The sequence below is a fragment of the Chelon labrosus genome (genome assembly GCF_963514085.1).
Source record: "Chelon labrosus genome assembly, chromosome: 5".
In the NCBI taxonomy this organism is placed as follows: domain Eukaryota; kingdom Metazoa; phylum Chordata; class Actinopteri; order Mugiliformes; family Mugilidae; genus Chelon; species Chelon labrosus.
Window position 1 is genome coordinate 2,660,343 of NC_140341.1, and position 19,047 is coordinate 2,679,389.

Here is a 19,047-nt window from a genome sequence, read left to right on the forward strand (position 1 = left end):
ATTTTTATCACTAAATGACGTCGTGGGTTAAAACAAGTAAATGTGATCACAACTAATAAAAGAATGTGTCGTTTAGACTAATTAGTTTGGGCTAACGTAGCATTTATCTCTCGGTAGAAAGGTTTAGACTAATATGGCTAATGTGGTGACTAACATTATCTTGCTCATGCTAACCTAGCAGGTATCATTAGATTATCTAGACTAACGTAGCATGTAACATTATGTTGTTTTGGCTAACTAGTTTGAGCTAATGTAGCATTTATTTAGTTTAGACGTATCTTGTTTTAGCTAATGTGGTAGCTAACGTTTTCTTGTTCAGGCTAATATGGCCAGGCCACGTCCTTAGGCTAACCTAGCACGTTTTATTAGATTGTTTTAGACTAACATATAACCTAGCAGGTATCATTAGATTATCTAGACTAATGTAGCATGTAACATTATGTTGTTTTGGCTAACTAGTTTGCGCTAACGTAGCATTTATTATTTTTACCTTGTTTAAACATATCTTGTTTTAGCTAATGTTTTAGCTAAGGTTTCTTGTTCAAAGCTAACGTGGTGGCTAACATTATCTTGCTTATGCTAATTTAGCAGACATTATTATTAGATTAGATTATCTAGACTAGCATAGCATGTCACATAATGTTGTTTGGGATAGCGTAGCATTTACTACTATTTAAGGCTAAGGCCCGACAACAGCAGCTGTTTATCTTGATCTAGAATAATTTTTGTGAGTATAATCACAGCTAAACTACAACCTTCTCATCTGACCATCATTATAATGACGTTGACACATGTCCAGATGTTCAGACTCACCCTCCAGCTGCAGCGGCGTGCAGGCAGGTCCTCCCCAGGGTGTCCGGGGTGTCTATCTGAAAGCCTGCAGACAGGACCGAGTCGTTACACATTATGCTAAACCTCCGACCTGACGAGGGCAGGGAGACGAAGAGAGGCCAGACAAGACACAGCAGCAGCAGAGAGAGAGAGGAAGAGGAAGAGGAGGAGGAGGAGGAGGAGGAGAAGAGAGAGAGACAGGTATTAGTGAGACAGGTGAGGGTAAACAAAGGTCAGGTGATCATGCGTGCACATTAAAAGGCATGGACAGGTATAAAGGTACGTGTTACAGACACAGAAGGTCAAACACATCGTCGTAAAGTCTCAGAGACGTTCAGACAGTCGGAAAGGAAAGGAGATGAAGAGCAGCGAGCAGCTTAACACGGAATTAGTAAGAGTTTGAAAGTAGAACTTGAAAATAAAATACCTCTGAACACAACGTAGTATGTGACATTAAACAATTAAAAAATGTGAAGCTTCTCCAAAGGTAGGTAGTTTCATATAATATTATGTTATCATAATGTTTTGTATTATTTTGTATATCTTGTGTATATTTTATGTGTATTCTTCATATACTTTTTATATAACTCTTTATATCAGACATATATTTGCATACACACACACACAACTGTGTAAATACGTACTGTATATTTACATTTATATATGCTATTTGCTCTCTATATATATATCCTCATATATTGTATACCATGCTTATGTTTATTTTAACGTTATATATTATGCAAGCTAACGTTTAATTAGCCTAAACAACAGAGTAACTATGTTAGCCTAAACATGCTAATAGTCGCCTCATGCAAATAACTTAAACCATGACGTATGTAACTACTGTTACTCGTCTGTCCGTCAACACATTTAGCCCCGCCCACAAACGATCTGATTGGCCCAGCAGATGGAGCAGAATCAGTTACCAACAGAGAGACTCCAGACCTTTGATAATCTGTAGTTGAGGAAGTCGGTCACTAGAGTTAAGATTACACACGCGAGTTACTTGAGACACAAAACTCTCTCGATGCAGAGCTGCAGATGCACAAGAGTCAACACACATGTAAATAACTTCTTTGTTGTTCACTTCAGCCACTTTCATCCCGCTCCAATCCTCCAGGGTTTTGTTAAATCATCACATAATCTGAGTCTGGACTCAAGAAGGACCGGCGTCTTTAAACCAGGTCCTTCTTATTCTACACTTGAAAAACTCCACAACAACTAGATATAATAAAATAAGCAGAAAAACGAATCATTTCACTGCCGGGAGCAGCAAGTGAACTTTAAGATGTAAACAAGTTATGTGCTGTTAGAGGAGCATTCACGGGGATACGAACTTGTCCAGAGGCAGATGAGTAATTAGACTCAGTGAGGCCTCGTCTCTTCTGGAACATTGTGACTTGAATTTGGTCACAGCTGAATATGTGAGAAGGAATTTATCACCAGGAGCCAGAAAAACAAGCAGACACAACCTCCCTGTTTATACATACAGTATGTACACTAGCACACGAGTTAATATGCTGATTCAGTGCCCTTAAGCATGCTCTTATCTTAAGACACTAAATTAAAACTTTGCTAGTAAAAATGACTGATTATGTTAATGTTAGCTTGTTTAGGCAAACCTTGCAGGTATTATTATTTGATCAGACTAACATGGTGTGTAACATCAGGTTGCTTTGGCTAGCTTGTTTTGGCTAATGTAGCATTTATTATTACCTTGTTTAGGCTAACATAAGGAGTAACATTAGCTTGTTTCAGCTAATGTGGCTAAATTAACATGGTGTTTAACATTATCTTGCTTAAGCTAAATTAGCATGTATTATTATTAATCAGACTAACTTGTTTGGGCTAATGTATCATTTATATATTATCCCGGTTAGGCTAATATGGCTAAGCTAAGGTGGTGGCTAACATTTTCTTGCTTAGGCTAACCTAGCTAGCAATATTAGATTAGATTAGATTGACTAACTGCTTGTAACATTATGTTGGTTGGACTAACTCATTTGGGCTAATGTAGCATTTCTCATTACCCTGTTTATGCTAACATAAGGAGTAACATTAGCTTGACCCAGCTAATGTGGCTAGATTAACACGGTGTTTAACATTAGTAGCACATATTATTATTATTATTAATTAGACTAACTCATTTGGGCTAATGGAACATTTATTATTATCCTGTTAGGCTAATATGGCTACGCTAAGGTGGTGGCTAACATTAGCTTGCTTAGGCTAACCTAGCTAGTATTATAAGACTGTTTAGACTGACAGCGTGTAACATTTTGTTGGGTGGACTAACTCATTTGGGCTAATGTAGCATTTCTATTACATTGTTTAGGCTAACATAAGGAGTAACGTTAGCTTGTTTCAGCTAATGTGGTAGCTAACGTTATCTTGTTTAGGCTAATAAGGCTAGATATCTTGCTAAAGCTAAACTAGCAGGTATTATTAAATGGTTCAGACTAGCAAAGGGTGTAACGCTACAATGTTTTGGCTAATTAGCTTAGGTTAATATAGCAATGAATTAAGTTTTTATTGAGTTGTAGCTAACTTGTATGTGATGTTTTAAACATATGCTGCTGTTCTGAGAAATACAAACCAACATAAACTGTTAAATAACAAACTAAACATGGTGAAGAGACTAAAGCGTCGCTGCCGACTCTTACCTGAGGACAGCAGCTTCCGGCAGCAGTCAGAATGAGCATTCAAGGCAGCCAGGTGGAGAGGAAACATACCGTGGACTCCTCGCCTTCAGAGACGCACAAACAAAAGCCTGATTTATGAGACACCACGTCACCGTTAAACCTAAACCTCTCAACAAGTTAACAAACGCACCTCGTGCAGTCTGCTCCGCTGGTGATGAGCGTGTTGATGAGGAGTTCATGACCGAAGCGAGCAGCGATGTGAAGAGGGGTGTTACCGTCCTTGTCGACGCTGTCGATCTCCCCACCTGGAATTAAATGGGACTTTATGAGGAGGACGCAGCGGAGGTAGCTGTGAGACAGGAATGAGCATGAGGAGGTCTCACCGTTCTGGATGAGGGTCTGGGAGCGAGTGAAGCGTCCGTGGACTGCCGTCATGTGAAGAGGACTCTTCCCGTCCCGACTCTGACGAAGGCGGAGGAAGAACGAAAGAAAAGGGTTTTAGTTTATTGATGAAACTCTTTAAATTATTCCTGGGACTGTTGAGCATCTTGTAGCGAGTGGACTGTATAATTAGATTGTGTTTCATGACTTTGGTAACGTCAGCAAGCAAATAAAACCTGTTATATGTCTGTGAAAAGCTTAAAAGCCGAGAAAATGACACGTTTTATAGGACAAATAACAAAATAGAGAAAAGAATCCCTAAGAAAATGGGCAAAGTATTAAATGGGTAGCTAATAATAATGAATTAAATCGTTAGCTAACAGTAATCGTACCTTATGTAGCTCAAAGTACAGGATTATATATTAGTTAAAACAGTTCCCTAACAGTAAAGGTAATTTAAATAGTTAGCTATAGTTTGTGGTAAGCTAAAAGTATATACTTACTGACAATTATGATTAGCTTAAAGTAATTTATTGTTAGGTAAAGGATAAAGACAAAATAGATAACTACTGGAAATGTTATCTTAAATTAATAAATAATTAAACAGAACAGCCTAACCAGACAGACGTACCTGGACGTTAACGTCGGCGCCGTTGTTGACCAGGAACTCCAGACAAAGCGCTCCGTGTGTGGAGGCAGCGGCGAAGTGCAGCGGGGTGAAGCCCTTGTTGTTGGGCTGGCTGACGTTGGCGCCGTAATCGATCAGCTCGCTGACCACGGCGTCCTGGCCGTTAAAACAGGCCACGTGGAGCGCCGTGTTCCCGAACGCGTTGGACTCGTCTATCTGTTGTCAGAGGAAACAAGACGGCGTTGTAAAAAATGTGAACATGAGCTCTGAATGAATGAATGAATGAATGAATAAGGGACATTTTGCTTTTGTTTGACAATGAGAGTGTGGTAGGTCTAAGAGTAACTGAGCTGAGAGTTGTAACTGTGTCTGGAGCTAAAAATAATACAACACATTTAATTTAAAAGACATAAATATATCAGCTAAAAGTTACAGCTTCAGCAGAGACATAGAAGTAGAGATTCAGTCGTACAGCAACGCCTCACAGCTGTCAGATTCCTCAATTATCCATCAGTTATCTACACACCAACAGTTCTGGCACAGCTTAGATGAGGGGTAATGTACCGCCAGTAGCAGCTGTGGCATAATTATATTATCTCTCCTCTGCTAGATATAAATAAGCCCAAAGATTCAGACAATAGCCCACATTTAGCTAGCCAAAAGTAAGAAAATAAAACAGCAAAGCTAAGCTAGGAGTAATGCATCAGAGTTTAGCTTAAAGCAATTAGCATGTTAGCTAAAACATGCTTTAAATGTTTAGCAAAATGTAAATATTTAGCTGAACGTAATAAACGGTTACGAAAAAGCCTGAAGCCTAATGTCGTCTGATGGAAACTTGACCTCCACAGCCAGGTTGAGCAGCTGTTTGACCACCGCGATCCTTCCACCGGACGCCGCCGCGTGGAGCGGTGTGTATCCCCGTTTGTCCTTACAGCTGATCTCCGCGCCCTGGCTCACCAGCAGACACACCACATCCAAGTGACCTGCAGGGGGCGCAACGAAAAAAAAAAAAGAGAGGCCTGATAAGTGCACCCGCCCCCGTAATAGAAGTTAGCACCGGAGCATTTAACTGTGCGTTGTGTGTTGTTACCCATAAAAGCCGCCCAGTGCAGCGCCCGGCCGTCCTTCTTATCGAAGGCGTTGATGTTGGCACCTTTAGCGAGGAGAAGGTTCACCATCTAAAAACAAAACAAACAAAGGTGAATGAGTGGAAAAGGGTCGTAGGTGTGCAGCAGGATGTGGGAGTGGGTCTTTACGTAACAGCGTTGTAAATATCCCTCATCTCTTTATGGACTGAACTGTTGCATAAACACAGAGAGAAAGAGAGCAGCCCTCCATTCAGCTCCACAAATCCTCCGCCTCTCATTGTTAATTTTAGATCTGACACATTTGTGAATGACTCTCAGATGAGATTCAAAACGCACGGCCCACTTAATAACCCCCCATGACACAGCTGCACTCGCCCACCTGTTTCCTTTATTCAACCAGAATAGCTCAGTGACGGCTTGTTTATTACAGCCTGCAGGGAGGATGCAAATCATTTCATTTTATGGACTGAATACACACAATTGAATTAACTTGTGTCAAATGAGAATATATCTGATTAGGTTATCAAAAAAACAAGCTGAAAACAGGACACTCCAACACCCACAAGTGTCTTGGAACCAAACGTGACAAAACATTTTCTAGAAACCCTACAGCTCCAGTTTTTCTTGTTCCAGCTTTGTTTAGACGACTGAGGACACGTCTGAGAGGTTAAAGGTCAGCCCCTGTGTGCAGTACCTCGGCGTGTCCGTTGAGGGCAGCGTGGTGCAGGGCGGTGCGTCCACCTCGGTCCGACACGTTGACGCTGCTCAGCAGAGGGATGATGACCTCGGCGCATCGCAGCGCATTATTGGCGGCGGCCACGTGTAGCGGCGTCTGCCAGTTCTTGTCCCGAGCGTTCACGTCGGCCGAGTGGCGAATCAGGACTCGCACAGCCTCCTGAGGAAAAAGAGACAAAAATTAATTAGTGTGAAACATTCCTTCTTAGCCTTCCAGCTAATAGTGGCTCTTCCTAGCCTTCCTGCTAATAGTAGCTCTTCCTAGCCTTCCTGCTAATAGTAGCTCTTTCTAGCCTTCCAGCTAATAGTAGCTCTTCATAGCCTTCCATCTAATAGTAGCTCTTCCTAGCCTTCCTGCTAATAGTAGCTCTTCCTAGCCTTCCTGCTAACAGTAGCTCTTCCTAGCCTTCCTGCTAACAGTAGCTCTTCCTAGCTTACTAGCCTTCCTGCTAATAGTAGCTCTTCCTAGCTTACTAGCCTTCCTGCTAAATAGTAGCTCTTCCCAGCTTTCTAGCCTTCCTGCTAATAGTAGCTCTTCCTAGCCTTCCTGCTAATGGAAGCTCTTCCTAGCATTTCTGCTAATAGTAGCTCTGGGGGTTATTTCCTCTCAGGTGTATGTAACAGCTGGTCATTGTCTCTCTTTGTGCTCCAGTTGGAGGTAGTTCTTTGTTGTCCTGGTCTTAAATCGCTAAATCAACAACTGAGTTGCTGCTCTACTGTGGAGACGCCATCACTAGAAGAGTCTGTTTAAGTTACTACAGTATCCACACTCACCTATAGCTACACCTGTAGTCATTAATGAATACCACAAATACTACCAAACTGGAAACGTTTGAAGGAAAGTGTCGCTGGAGAAAATTCTGAAGACAAGTTCAAACAATAAAATCTAAAGCGAAGCCGCTAAGAATTCCAACCATGTTGAATTACCAGTATGACTACTGGGAGTGATGTGGTTGATTCGTGAACAATGAAGACAGTATAGCAGAGCTGGGTGAGGCCAAACACACATTGTCAGTCTACTTCCAGGTAAATACCCAGAGGTTATGTATAGCTCCTGTGTGAGATGTGTGAGTTTACCTCGCTCCGAGATGCCACGGCACGGTGGAGAGGGGTGAGCCACATATTATCTTTGGCGTTGACCCGGGCCCCTGCAGCAGGAGGGTAACAGGTCAAACAGTGAAACACAACATTGCTCCCGGTATCACATCAGTTCTTACCTTTCTTTAAAAATGATAAAACTATATGTTCTAACATAACTACTCCCAATATCTTGTTATTTTATCAGGCTAATGAAGCGGCTAACGTTGGCTTGTTTAGGCTAGCATAGCAGCTTATCTTGTTTAGAATCATTGAATGTTTAATATCATTTAGGCTAATACAGCAGCTAGCATCATCATATGTTGACCAACATAGTTGCTTCTCTTATCATGCTGAGGTTAATGAAGGTTGTGTGTTATTTTATCAGGCCAATGAAACTGCTAACATTAGCTTGTTTCATATCGGCTTATCTTGTTTAAGCTATCATAACAGCTAACATCATCATATACCCACCAACATAGATGCTGTTGTTATATTGTTTGAGCTAACGCTGGATTGTTTGTGCTAGTATAACTACTCATATTATCTTGTTTTTTCAGCTAATAAAACTGCTAGCTTGTTTTCATTAACACAGCAGCTTATCTATAGGCTAATAAAATGGCTAACGTTAGCTTGTTTTCGCTAACACAGCAGCTTATCTTGTTCAGGCTAATAAAACGGCTAATGTTAGCTTGTTTACAACACAGCAGCTTATCTTGTTCAGGCTAATAAAATGGCTAACGTTAGCTTGTTTACACTAACACAGCAGCTTATGTATAGGCTAATAAAACGGCTAATGTTAGCTTGTTTACAACACAGCAGCTTATCTTGTTCAGGCTAATAAAATGGCTAACGTTAGCTTGTTTTCGCTAACACAGCAGCTTATCTTGTTCAGGCTAATAAAACGGCTAATGTTAGCTTGTTTAAACTAACACAGCAGCTTATCTTGTTCCGGCTAATAAAACGGCTAATGTTAGCTTGTTTTCGCTAACACAGCAGCTTATCTTGTTCAGGCTAATTAAATTGGCTAACGTTAGCTTGTTTTCGCTAACACAGAAGCTTATGTGGTTTAAGCTAATTAAATGTCTACGATACTCATTTCATGACTGACAAAAAGATTGAAACATGAGATTTATGATATAAAGATTAAAATGCATATATATATACACACACACACACACACACACACACACACACACAACATAGCTGGTGAAACTGAAAGTCTTTCATATGTCTGAAAAAAAAACGTTTCTCACCAACAACAAGTTATTTTTCTGTTATCACTAAAACCACAGCTGAAAATAATCCACACACAACTTCCTCCTATTTGTAAAAACTGCAGCGCAGTTAAAAATAACCTGTCTATAGGTAGAAGTAGCTGATATGTAGCGAGCTAGACTGTTCAATGTCCACAAAAGTACAAGACGGCAGCATCCAGAGGCATGATGTTGTGTTTTTCACGTTTGTACAAACAAACAAAAACAAGTGAATAAACTCAAATGAAGCGTAAAAGATGTGCAGAGAAGATTTAATGTGTTTTACCAGAGATGATGAGGAGTTCAGTGATCTCAGCATCGCCCAGGAAGGCTGCAGCATGCAGCGGGGTACGTTTCTCTGCATCCTGAGGAAAGAACAAGGAAGAAGTATGAGAAAACGGGCCCCTGAGAAAGGCCCCTGAACCTTAAACACAGCAGCAACACAACCACTTATTGTATCTGTCAGATCTTCTTGTGTGGTTGTTTAGCGTCGTTTCACAGTTGTTGTGTGTCCCTTTGTGGTCGTACCGGGACTCTGGCCTCGTTCAGACCTCACATTAACATCTGTCCTGGGTGATCTGATCACAAGTGTCCAGGTTAAAGTACAGATGTGAACAGACCCAGGACACATTAGATCTGATCTGGTGTCAATCCACATGTGGAGGTGGTCTGGGACACATGTGACCTCCTTCCTTTGGTAGTGTGAACACACAATGAGTCCTGGGTCACATTAAAGACCACCTACTCAACAGGGCTGATCTGAGGAAGAGGAGTTTAACTCATTCATTCAACCACTAGTAGAAATGATCACATGAATCAGTGATGTCTGTTCATTAGTAATGAGAGCCTTTTAAAAGATTCTGGTCTTGGAGCTGAGAACCAAACTAAACTAGAAACTAATCCTTCTTTCTCTTTCCTTGCTTCTTTCTTTCTTTCTTTCTTTCCTTCCTTAACGTGTGAGAGTCTTTCCATCTGGTTCCAACATCTGGATCATGTCTCCAAGTCAACCAGCAGCTGTTGATGGTTCTGATCCAGCGGTAGGTAGAGATCCATTAGAGACAGCAGCTGCTACAATATTCTACTGACCACATGATGGCGCTGCTGATTTACAGACACACAAACTGAGATCAGATCTCAAGTGCTGGCTGGGGACGCATGTGGAGACACATTTATATTAAGACCAGGTGTACAGGTGTGAGTACATTGACCAGGTCAGATGTTAACGTAAAGTCTGAACGTGTCCTTGGTCTCCGTGTGTTAAGAGTGGAGCAGCAGCAGAGCATTTAAAGGGGCCCTGTGTCGTTTCCTTGTAAACAAATAAAAAGTTATGTTTACATTCAGAGTCTCTAAAACATACCGTGCATCCTCCAACACTAACAAACCTGTCGAGTACTTTTTCCTCCTCATAAACCAGCTACAGCGCTTTTCCTTTTTACTATTATTGAGTATGAGCCGTGGTGTCCGGTCACAGATGATGAGTGACCTCCATTGTTCCTCTCAGAGCATCACAGTGACTGACCCGTGTCCACGTGACCGGGCTGAGAGCAGCTTCTCTAACGGACGATGCTGCTCTGACAGACACGTCACATGAGCACAAATAAACAAATGCTCTGAACTTTTGCTTCATTGACTCTCGACCTTTGGCCCCTCGCTCTGAAACAGGAAGTGAGGGCTGAACAAAGAGGAGAACAGCTGAAACTGACTTCTGTTTAATGTCCTTTAGTTTCTGTTTGATTCTGCAGGTAAATACATCAGTTTATAGATATTTAAGCAGAATACCAATATTATTATTACTGTCAGTACTTTACATGGCATGAATACATTAAACAGTGAACTGTTGTAAGAACTTTACATTTTAGACTACAGTTTTTTTGTTTTTTACTAATAAAGTAATTAATTTAATTATTCAAGAGTTATTTTATCCTGTTTTTCTGATTTATTTTTATTTTCATTTTAATATTTTTTATTTTATTTACCTAGCAACTCTGCCTTGATTTTCTTCTATATAGTTACTAATATTTATTTATTTATTTATTCATGCATTAGTTAATAATTGTATGTAATTTATTTTAGGTAATTATCATTTATTTTATTTCATTTTATTTAATCATGTAATTTATTCTACTTTCCTTAAAACTTAAATATTATATATAGTTTATTTTCTATTTATTTATAGTCATTTGCTTTTGTTTATTTATTACTACTTATGTGTCAGTGATTTATTTAATAAGTAATAATAAGTAATTTAATCTATTTAAAAAAAGTGATTCCAATTTAGTTATTGTCTAATATGATTATTATTTAGTTTTTATTAATATGTGTATAATTTGCTTATTTTAAGTTTCATCCTTAATTGGTATTTTATTTATTAGGTAATTAATTTATAGTAATCTTTATTCAGATTTTATTACTTTTGTTGGTGAAAATTATTTACTTTTTTTTATGAAGTCATACATTTATTTAGCTCAGGTATTTTCTTATTTTATTTATTATCATTTCCATATTAATTATTTAATTTAAACTTATTTTCTCTCATTTATTCTGGTATTTTATTTGCAGGTTTAGCCTCCTGTGCTGATAAACATACTGTGATCACATGGATCCTCACCAGAGCATTGATGTCTTCAGACTTGTATATGAGCATTCGGATCTCCTCAGGGTCTCCACTGAAGATCGCCTGGATGAGAAGAGGCTGGAGGAGGAAGAGGAAGACCACAGTCAGAGACCTTCACATGACCGGACAAAACAATTTATATGTTCACATGTTAGGGATAATATTTCCTGGATGTTACGTCAGGGTCATGATCCTTCCCACGGCATGAAGCGTGCGGACGACTTGAAGCTGCAGTGTTTACAAAAGCTGCAGACTGTACACGCTGCTGCAACACAGAGGAACTACTGTAGAAAACTCTTGGTAGATACGGATCATAAAAATCAAGCGTCTGCACAGAGAGAAGGCTTCAGTGAAGGGCAGTGCATGGAGGTCATGTGTCTGAGGCCCTTATTTTGCTTTTCAGGTTCCCAGAAGGGAGGTAAATACAGGCGCTGAGCAGCAGATATGACATCAGACCTTTGAAGAACAGAATAACATGAGGGATGCCGACAACGTGTCAGGAACGTAAAGGCCACGCCAGCACAGTCCAGAAAATACTCACAGCTCAGACATGTGGACCAGAGAATAATCAGCTTTAGCTGCTTTAAGAATGAGTAAAAATACCATTAATTCTCTGACGATTGTCTGATCTGTTTCCAGTCAAGGTTACACACAATATTCAGTGAACAAAGACCAAATAAACGCACTAATTTGACAGTCTGGCAACTATTTTTAACTTTGTCAATATGAAAACAGATGAATTAGAACCACAACAGCTAACTAATATTATTGTATTATTGTAATATTAGCTAGGCTAAACTGTTGCTGCTAACATTGTCTGGTTTATGCTAATTAAGTGACTAATATTATCCTGATTGTGCTAGTATACAAACATTATTGTTGTTTAGGTTAAGCAGCAGCTAAAGTTGTCTTTTTTAGGCTAGCATGGCAGCTAACACTTTCTTGATAACGTTAACCTAGCCATTAACGTTATACTGATTATGCTAGTATAGCAACTTGCATTAGCTTGTTTAAGCCAACGTAGCAGTTAACACTGTGTTGATTAGGCTAATTAACTAAAGTTAATCAGATTGTGCTAACATAGCAACTAACATTATCTTCTATAAGCTAATGGAGCCATACTGTCTTTAATTTAGGCTAACATCTTGTTCAGATTATTGTTGTTGCTAACATCAAGTAGCGGCTAACGTAACATTAGCTTATTGAGCCTAACATTAGCGAGGCTGTCTTTAGTTTATGCTAACATCTTAATTAGGCTATCATTGTTGCTAACATCCCCTAATTTAGGCTAAAATACCAGCTAAGATAACATTAGCTACAGATGTATAGCTGAATCTAACATTTTTTTGGTTGAGGCTAATGTAAGAGCAAGACTATCTTTAGTTTAGGCTAACACCTTGTCGAGGTTATGCTAATAAGTTTAGCTGCTAATTTTATTACGGTTCAGTCTGTTAAAATACTATGTTTTAGTTGTGGAAGTGTTTTATTTATATTTTTAGGGGTTTGAATCAAAGATTTTGTTGAATTTCAGTGCTAGTAGTACAAAATGATCAAATTAAGTCTTTAAGTTCATATAAAACTGAAGCTAATTCTCACATTTTGAGACATAAATAAGAGCTGAACGAAGAAGCTGTTTTCTAAACGTTTAACTGTAAAGAGTCTAATCTGCTGCACGGATCATTGACAGATGAAACAGTCGGTGCAGAAGCTGAAACATAAGTGTGTTAGCGATGAATCAGATCGAGCAGCGGCAGGCCTCACTTCACTTCCTGTGTGCTTCTGCCTCACTTCCTGTTGCACAGTCTCTCCTTCTCAGAAACCAGAGAGAGGAACGAACCGCAGAGGAGCGTTTCACTTCTGCTTTTAACACACGGCACCACTTCCTCATCTTTAGTCCACTTTTAATGTGATCATTTCTGTAATGACACATCATCACATCGACTCAAACGTAGGTAACCAGGTGTGTTTTAACTGCACAAGCGTGAACCTGAACCAGAAATCCAGATTTCAGGATCTGATTTCTAGTAACCGTGCAAACATTTCTGTAAGCTGGTTTAGTCTTTATTGTTGAGGTTTAATTAGAGCAGATGGAGGGGATTTAAATTGAAAGCGCAACACATTAAAGTGTGAAGAAAGACAATTTGAATACTAGCGACTCTATGTGACTTAACAGTAGTACATATTTTCTGCATAAATTAAACAGTCTGGTGTTTAATGAGCTTCCAGAGGAGCTTGTGACATTATTAAAAGTGGCAATGATTTTCCAACAGCAGATTAGTTTGAAATACTTGAGGGAGTGATGGAATAAGAATGAGCTGTTAGATGAAGAGCTGCACACCTCCAGTTCAAAAGATTCACGCTAAACGCAGCAGAAAATCACAGAATCACTGTCACCACATTAGATCTAATCGCTTTCATTCGTAACCAGGATTCATTTAATCAGTTCATCAAGTAGAAAGACCTAACTCTGAAAATGAAAGGGGAAAAAAAGATGTTGCTCATATTTGGTTGAGTGCTTTCACTCATCTGAGCAACGAGGAAGGTGTAGCCAGAGTTCTCTTAGAAGAGGAAGGTCGCATAGCTGAGCAGAGAAAAGAGGGACTGTGCCTTTAAGACGCTTTCAGGCGTCGTGAAGTGAAACAGGAAGTGAGATTCACCATTAAAGTTGCTCCTGTTCCAGCACTAATAACTAATAAACTGATGGACTGCCAAACGTGTTTCAGTCGATAAAACACAGAGGAGCTGAGTGCACGACTGCACCGAAGCTACAGGAGCAAACAGGAAGTGACATCGTGGCTTGGCACTCTGTGCTGGACTTCCTGGTAGATCATCCCTGCAGGCGATCTCAGACATAGAGGGTCACTGTTGCAGAGCACTCTCACATGTATGTTCCCATAACACACACACACACACTTCTCGTTAGCCTTAAGGCCAAACCAATGTGACCTAAATCCTATTAGAAACCAGTGACAATGAGAAAGTGTTCTTCATCGTACAGGGACGTCCTGCGGCCTGAGCAAACTTAAACCAGACAGCATTTCTGCATATTTTTAGCAAGGTTAAAACAAAGAATAATAACAATAATAATAATCTAAATATTTCCTGATTACATTTCTGATTTACTAAATTATTCCTAGGGAGGTTATGCTCACTAGTCAGTAAGAAAAGTTTCAGTAATCCTAAATAATAATGTAACAGCTAACGGGATTTTGTTAAGTGGCTAACGGTGGCTAACAGTGGCTAACGGTGGCTAACGGTGGCTAACGTTATGTTATTCAGACTACCATGGCAGCTACTATGTACTAATCACAGCTAACATTCAGTGTTTACCAAAGCTAACATTAGCTAGTGTAGCAGGATGTTGTTCAGCCTATCACTGGCTAATGGTTAATGTGATTACTCTAGTACATCAAATTATATTAACTTGTTTAGGCTAACCTAGCAGCAAACGTTATATTAATTTAGTGTAACAGCTAGAGTGACTTTGTTGAGGCTAACCTTTTTAGCCTCAGGGTAAGAAACAGGAAGTTCATAATGCTTTCATTAGGCTAACGTAGCAGCTAGCATGAAATGTTTAGGCTAACAAAGCCATAGCTGGCTGCTTCTCATAAGTTCCTTCATTATTCTTTTGTGAAAATTCAACATCATGTGTGCAGGAGTGTTTTATGTAAAGAAAAGTATATTAAAAAACATTAATTTGATATTTCAGATCATATTTGGTATCAAGAGTTTCAGAGATACTGGTAGCATGTTTTGACTGCTAGCTGTTGCTTTATTTTGCTGTGTTTGTCTTCTTATTTGCAGGTGTTGTTTTAGTTTTATCTGTAATTAAATAAAGAGGTTCGTCATTAGCTTAACGGGTAAAAGTCTCTGATCAGAAACCAGAAGCAGCTATCTGACCCAAACCCTCTAGGACCCTGCGGTACAGACGTCCTCCATCAGATTTACTCTGTTTTCATTCCACAGACACAAGCTAACCTCCATTACATGACCGTCACATCCCGAGCTCACGGACTCAGGACGTCCCATTTGATGTCTGCATCAGTATAATAAAGCCTTTGCTCTGCAGCTATGTCTTCATTTCCCCTGATGCCTGAGGACCTTTAACTGGCTCGTCTCTGGGTCCTCAGGGTCGACGGCAGACTTTAAACTTCCTCCAACAGAAAAAGCAACGCTTTGCTTTATGGCGTCTACATTTTCAATCCATAGACAATCCATCTGATCCACTCCACCAGACTATAGAGGGACAGTGGAGCTCATTCTCCAACAGACTGATCCGGCTCCACTCCCACAGTGAACACTACAGGACGTCATTCATCCTCTACTCTATCCAGCTGGACAACAACAACATAACTACATGTTATTCATGTTAATGGACACTACTGCACCTTAGTAATCCTTCCTATTTATGTAATATATATTCTTCCGCCTCTATTTGTTCATATGCTAATTCTGTACATTTCTTGCTTATGCTACGTTATTTAATCTTTCTTTTACTTGTGGTTGTGTGTTCTTTATGTGCAACTAAGCTGCTGTGACCAAGCAGTTTCCCTTTTGGATCATCAATTACTATGTGGCAGAGAAGTATAAGTCAGTTTGATTTAACTGACGTGCACGCTGCACGCTGCACGCTGCATGCTGCATACTGGTTGAATTGCATTCTTTCTTTACATGCTGGTTGCACCATAAAGTGTCTTAATAACAGCCACTGGAACAGAGACACAACTGTGCTATGGTGGAAAGTCAGAAGTCAACAACTTCCTGTACTTCCTTTTTATTCTGTTCTGCTGCAGTTATTAATCTTGTGATATAGCTATACCTAAGATAGTTTAACTCTCACATTTACATACGTACCAGGTTCACAAAGGCTAACGTTAGCTTGTTTAAAGCAGTAAACATCAAGCTGATAAGACTAATGTAGCAGGTGGTATGATGAACTAACAGCTGAAACTGTTCTTCACATTCAACATTCACAAAGGCTAATATTAGCATGCTTATGCTTTATTTCACTAATGGTGTAAGGGTGTGTGTGATGTTGTGAAGGCTTTTTAAGCAGCTAACATTATCTTATTTAGGGTAAAATAGCTGTAGCGTAATTAGTTCTTGTTTAACACCGGCTAACTTTACCTTGTCTAAGGTAAAGTCATTCACTTCATCGTACTTGACTGTAAAGGCTAAAAAAAAACTACGAGCCGCTGAGACGTCTGCAGAGCTGAGGCATTCGGTTATCAAACATGATCAGCATGTTGTCTGAAAATAACAGGAAGTCCTACAGTTCTGGCAACGCACACACAAACAGCTCTTCCTTCCTTGACAACAGATCAGATATGAACGAGACATGACGAGCAGGTTAGATTCACGACCGCCTGGAACATGACGGAGAGGAAGGAGGATCCCATAAACAAAAAAAAGTCCACTAAAGAAGAAGATAGTTTAATATTCTTTGATTTCAGATTGTCCAGGTTTCTGCTGCTTTCCTTAGTTTTATTACAATAAATTCAATATATTTTGTCTTTTGTCTGTAAAATGACAGTAAACGGTGAAACAGACGTTCAAATATTTTCGTGCAATTGTTCAGTTTTTTTTTTCATGCACTGAACTTCAAAGCCCTTTATCTGTTCAAATGCTTTGGAAATGATTATTTAACCATTAAAATAGTTTAGACCTTGTGCTGAGGTCGTACTCAAGTATGTCTCCTTGGGAGGAGATGTTATCAGAGCAGGAGTTCTTGGGTTGCATGTTTGTATCTACAAAATAGATCACATCATTAAAATATTTACTACTGACTCAGTGGAAGAAGAATTTAGTTTATTTATTTGGCAAACTGTAAAAATGAAGAAATGATCATCAGATAAGCAGAAAATGTGCCGCTATTAAATGTGAAATTACTTAATAATGTCCATTATTAAATACATGACTACTTCCTCATTTAATTGATTATTTGGTTTCATAAATACTAAAAGTACCAATACAACTTGTTTGCTGTAGATGTAAAACTTTAGCTAGCTAGCCCTGCTAAGCTAATTGTGCAGTAATTGAATGTACTGTTAGCTAGTTAGCTAAGGTAGCTACGTTACTTCTGTTTCATACAAAGTAATTTAATTGTGCATATAAAATTATGATTTAACTAAAGTTAGCACACTAAAACAGCTAGCTAGTAACTACAGGTTGATTTTTACCTCTAATTCTAGTTATTTTAACAATATTTTAACATTTTATGACAAAAGCAATAAACAGGAAGTCAGAGCGGAGACTTCTCCGTTAAGCTAGGACTGTTAGCTTACTAGGCTACTTAGCTAACCCCGCTAAATTAATAGTGTAAGTATTAATAATTTAGTTAACTAATAAATATGATTTAATATTTTTAAAGACATTGAAACAATTTTTTTTGACAAAATTAGACGAAGGTGAAGCAGATTTTTAAATTTCATTAAATATGATTTAGCTAAATAACGCGCACTAGCATCAGTTAGCAGCTAGCATCAGCTAGCAGCTAGCTAGAGTCACCATAGTCTGATTTCACCTCTAATTCTGGCTCTTTTAATAATATTTTTATGAATAATTCATTCATTTTTTTCCGACCAAATCGTTTAGCTTTCTTGTGCAGATTGTTAAATTAGTGCAGTTGAAAATATTAAAATATTTCCTTTTTAGATGTTTGTGGATTTCCTTCTTATAAATAAATTAAAGTATAAATACTTTAAACGTTTGTATTTAAACACTTTAGTTTCTGTGGCGGAAGGAAACTGAGCAGGAAGTGTGACATAAACAGTCAGTGCTCGTTTTAACGGACCAAGAGCTAGAAATCAGGACATTAAGTTTTAATCAGATTCATGGAGGTATGCAATGAACATTTTGCAGAATAAAAACATGTTTATTATTCCCGTGTGTGTTGCAGTAAAGGGCCGGAGTGGCCCCTCACAGACAGGAGGTGATATTAAATCAGATGTGCAGCTCTAGAAGGAGGTGGAGGAGGAGGAGGAGGAGGCTCGCTGCCTGTCTGGATGCTAAGCTAACAGCTAACAGCTAACAGCTCCTACCTGGTCGGCCAGTTTGAGGACAGCCATCTCCGGGTCAGCTCCGGCTGCTCATCCACTCCCCTCCCGATACCGCAGCACCATGCACGGGACGATGCTGCGCCCCGCTCCGCCTCCTCCTTCCTCCGCTTCCTCCCGCGGGACCTCAGGCGACCGTACGCGGCAGCTCCGTAGCTCTCTGGCGGGCAACAGTGGTGATGGTGAAGGCCGGGCCGAGCACCATCAGCCCCGCTTCCAGTGGCGCTGTCTGCGGCGACGCTGCCGAGCAGAGGCGGCCGCTCGGAGTCGCGGGGAGGCGGGGAGGCAGCAGGAACGGCTCTTCTCCCCGGTGGAAACAATCCTCATCTACGGCTGCTTCCGTTTCTGTTCGCGCTGCTTCACGGAGCTCCTGCCTCGTCTCTCACGACACATGCATCACCCGCTGAGGGCTCCCTCCTCCCCGGTCTGCAGAGCCTCTCTCCTCCCGGAGAGGCAGCCAGGCTGAAGTCAGCTGAACGGAGGTCACACAGGAAGTCGGTGTCTCTCCTCCTCTCAGATGCAGAAGTGGAGGAGAAGCTTCCTCAGCATCAGCGTCCTCGCTGCTGCCATCATCTGGAGGCTCAGCATCACAGGAAACGGGGATTTAAAATAATCTGACCCCCTGTCGGGATTAAACCTGATTGAAATCTGATTTAAACTCTCAATTGTAGTGTAACTGTGTCCTTTAAAGGCCCCAAAGTACGGTGGCCGAGAGGTGCAAGACACAACACAATAAAACA

General features: G+C 40.0%; 1 protein-coding gene across 2 annotated transcripts in view; it reads right to left on the reverse strand.

Moving 5' to 3' along the window:
• ankrd44 (ankyrin repeat domain 44) overlaps window positions 1-19,047 on the reverse strand; it is a 30,989-nt gene extending 11,942 nt beyond the window's left edge. For both annotated transcript variants that reach the window (XM_084544755.1, XM_084544756.1), the window contains exons 1-12: window positions 18,293-19,047; window positions 11,247-11,330; window positions 8,925-9,003; window positions 7,383-7,453; window positions 6,265-6,465; window positions 5,573-5,660; window positions 5,323-5,465; window positions 4,486-4,698; window positions 3,857-3,935; window positions 3,664-3,778; window positions 3,495-3,577; window positions 814-877 (exon numbers count right to left, since the gene is read on the reverse strand). In XM_084544755.1, the coding sequence (XP_084400881.1) occupies window positions 814-877; window positions 3,495-3,577; window positions 3,664-3,778; window positions 3,857-3,935; window positions 4,486-4,698; window positions 5,323-5,465; window positions 5,573-5,660; window positions 6,265-6,465; window positions 7,383-7,453; window positions 8,925-9,003; window positions 11,247-11,330; window positions 18,293-18,319 (1,247 nt within the window). In that variant the 5' untranslated portion in view covers window positions 18,320-19,047. The remainder of the gene's footprint in view (window positions 1-813; window positions 878-3,494; window positions 3,578-3,663; window positions 3,779-3,856; window positions 3,936-4,485; window positions 4,699-5,322; window positions 5,466-5,572; window positions 5,661-6,264; window positions 6,466-7,382; window positions 7,454-8,924; window positions 9,004-11,246; window positions 11,331-18,292) is intronic.